Here is a 3,169-nt window from a genome sequence, read left to right on the forward strand (position 1 = left end):
GAACGGGAAGACAATATTGAATGAAGGGTTTATAACTGTTTGAGGGGCTTTATCAGGGATTTTATTGTTGGATGACAGAAAAGGAGCCACTAGAGTGGATGAAAAGGAATAAATAAAGGAGAAAATGCTGTAATAAATTAAGGGAGTGAAGTCACAGACCTAGTAGAAGGGCCATGGTGGCCAGTTGAATCTAAGTCTTTAAGGAGCTTGAATAACATACATAAATCCACTAGAACGATTATAATCCTCAGCCTAGCACCCATGACTTGCTTTTTGATACAAACTCTCTTTCAGGCAGGCTAATCATCATTTATCATGGGCTGCACCCCTAATGCTTCACATTCTCCAGTCTTCTTGCTCCTTGGGCTCTCAAGAGCTAGAATCTCCCCAAGTCTCCTTTTCCTCCTGTTCCTGGCTATTTACCTGGCCACCATAATGGGGAATGTGACTCTAGTGCTGCTAATCTCCCGAGACTCCAGGCTCCACTCACCTATGTATTATCTGCTCCGTGGTCTCTCTGTGATAGACATGGGGCTGTCCACAGTCACTCTGCCCCAGTTGCTGGCCCACCTGGTATCTAATTACCCAGCCATTCCTGCTGCCCGCTGCTTGGCCCAGTTCTTTTTCTTCTATGCATTTGGAGTTACGGATACACTTGTTATTTCCGTCATGGCTCTGGATCGCTATGTGGCCATCTGTGACCCCCTGCACTACCATTCAGTGATGAATCGTCGGCTCTGTGCCCGCTTACTAGCCTTGAGCTGGATTGTGTCCATAGCGCACACCATGCTGCATGTGGGACTTCTCTTGCCTCTATCCTGGGCTGGGGATGCCAGGGGCAATGTTAACCTTCCCCACTTCTTTTGTGACCACCGACCGCTTCTGCGAGCCTCTTGCTCTGACACACATTCCAATGAGCTGGCCATATTCCTGGAGGGTGGCTTCCTCATGCTGGGTCCCTGTGCCCTCATTGTACTCTCCTATGTTCGCATTGGGGCCACCATCCTACGTTTGCCCTCAGCTGCTGGTCGCCATCGTGCAGTCTCCACCTGCGGATCCCACCTCACCATGGTTGGCTTCCTCTATGGCACCATTATTTGGGTCTACTTCCAGCCCCCTTCCCAGAACTCTCGGGAACAGGACATGGTGGCTTCTGTGATGTACACTGCCATTACACCTTTGGCCAACCCTTTTGTGTACAGCCTCCGCAACAAGGATGTCAAGAGTGCACTTCACAGGCTGCTTGGATGGAGGAAAGTGGACTCCTGATTAGTCTGCCTAAGAGATATTTTGGTTAGGTGAGGAAAGAAGTGGAGGTTTGAGCATGGCTCGTTTTTTGAAAGATGAGGGAAGGATGACCTGGACGACCAATGGAACTCCTGACTCAGCTCTTGTTAATGTGGTGCTCTGACAGAGCTGTGAACATTCCACACTCATGCCGCGTGTGCTCAGGGCTTCCTCGTTAGCACCTCAGGAACCCCTTCCTCAGACCACTTATCTTCAGTTATCAAAGTGGATATAAATGAGTCACTAGGCCTAGGATACTCAATCCCACAGTTTTATTTTTTATTAATAGTTTATTGCCATGTTGGTTTCCATATAACACCCAGTGCTCTTCCCCACAAGTGCCCTCCTCCATGACCATCACTCCCCCTTCCCCCCTCCTCTTCCCTCTTCAGCCCTCAGTTTGTTTTCAGTATTGAAGAGTCTCTCAAGATTTGCCTCCCTCCCTCTCCCTAACTTTCTTCCCCCTGCCTTCCCATGGTCCCTTGTTAGGTTTCTCCTGTTAGACCTATGAGTGCAAATATATGGTATCTGTTTTTCTCTGCCTGACTTATTTCGCTTAGCATGACACCCTCAAGGTCCATCCACTTTGCTACAAATGGCCATATTTTATACTTTCTCATTGCCATGTAATACTCCATTGTATATATATATACCACATCTTCTTGATTCATTCATCAGGTGATGGACATTTAGGCTCTTTCCATGATTTGGCTATTGTAGAAAGTGCTGCTATGAACATGTGCTCCTATGCATCAGCACTTCTGTATCCTTTGGGTAGATCCCCAGAAGTGCTATTGCTGGGTCATAGGGGAGTTCTATTTAATCCCACAGTTTTTAAGAAATGTGAGAATATTACTCTGAAATCTGAACTAAAACAGAGACAATGAAGGTAATTATGACCATGTTTAACTTGGTATGCTTGCTTGTGGGAAGTGTGCTGCTGTGTATCAGAAAGTTAGGGAAAGGGAAAAATTTAGGTAAATAGAGATTGCAATTTTACACCTATTCCATTCAGTGAGCGAATATATACCCAGACGTGAGTGTGAAATGGGAGCCATGATTCTGCTATTCCATATCTTAGCCTCAGTTTCCATGGGCCTACTATAGTGTTAGAATCTTATTCTAATGTGTATGATTTCTATTTTTTAATATTTCGAATTAATTTTATTTAGATTTTAAGTAAGAGATAGAGAGAAAATATAAAGTTTAGTAGTTTGCTGCATAAAACAAAGAAGAGCAGACTATTTCAACAATTAAAAAAAACACAACGGCTGTCCATAGCTTGTTGGGAGGTGACACACAATGTTACGTTAGTTTCGGGTGTACAACATAGTAGTTTGATAACTCCATGTTATGTTGTGATCACCAAAAGTGTAGATACCATCTGTCACCACCCAATGCTATTAGAGTACCATGGACTACTTTTTAAAATATAACTGAAATATAACACTGTAAGTTTAAAGTATATAAATTGTTGATTTGATACATTTTTGTATTGTGATATTATTACAATAGTCCCCCCCTCCCCCTTAGCCTTAGGAGATATTGTCCAAACCCCTCAGTGGATGCACGAAACAGCAGATAGTACTGAACCCTACATATGCTATGTTTCCCCTATATATACATAGTATGATAAAGTTTAGTTTACAAATTAGGCAGGATAAAAGATTAACAAAACCAATAATAAAGTGGAACAATTATAACAATATGCTGTAACAGAAGTTATGTGAATGTGTTCTCTCTCACAGTATTTTATTACATGGTGCTCATTCTTCTTGCAATGGTGTGAGATAATAAAATGATTTTGTGATGAGATGCAGTGAGGTCAATGACACAGGCAACGTGATCTAGCACTAGGCAGCTACTGACCTGACAGTCCATC

At 43.3% G+C, this 3,169-nt stretch overlaps 1 protein-coding gene across 1 annotated transcript; it reads left to right on the top strand.

Moving 5' to 3' along the window:
• The first annotated feature begins 315 nt into the window (after positions 1–315).
• On the top strand, positions 316–1,269 carry LOC115276030 (olfactory receptor 1B1). Its single transcript, XM_029919779.1, has one exon. It carries the CDS (start codon positions 316–318, stop codon positions 1,267–1,269), a length of 954 nt encoding a protein of 317 aa, XP_029775639.1.
• Positions 1,270–3,169: the final 1,900 nt, after the last annotated feature.

This window comes from Suricata suricatta, chromosome 13 (assembly GCF_006229205.1).
Source record: "Suricata suricatta isolate VVHF042 chromosome 13, meerkat_22Aug2017_6uvM2_HiC, whole genome shotgun sequence".
NCBI classification, from domain to species: domain Eukaryota; kingdom Metazoa; phylum Chordata; class Mammalia; order Carnivora; family Herpestidae; genus Suricata; species Suricata suricatta.

Coding starts and splice junctions, on each gene's coding strand:
- LOC115276030 (XM_029919779.1), top strand. CDS start 316: ATGGGCTGCACCCCTAATGCTTCACATTCTCCAGTCTTCTTGCTCCTT.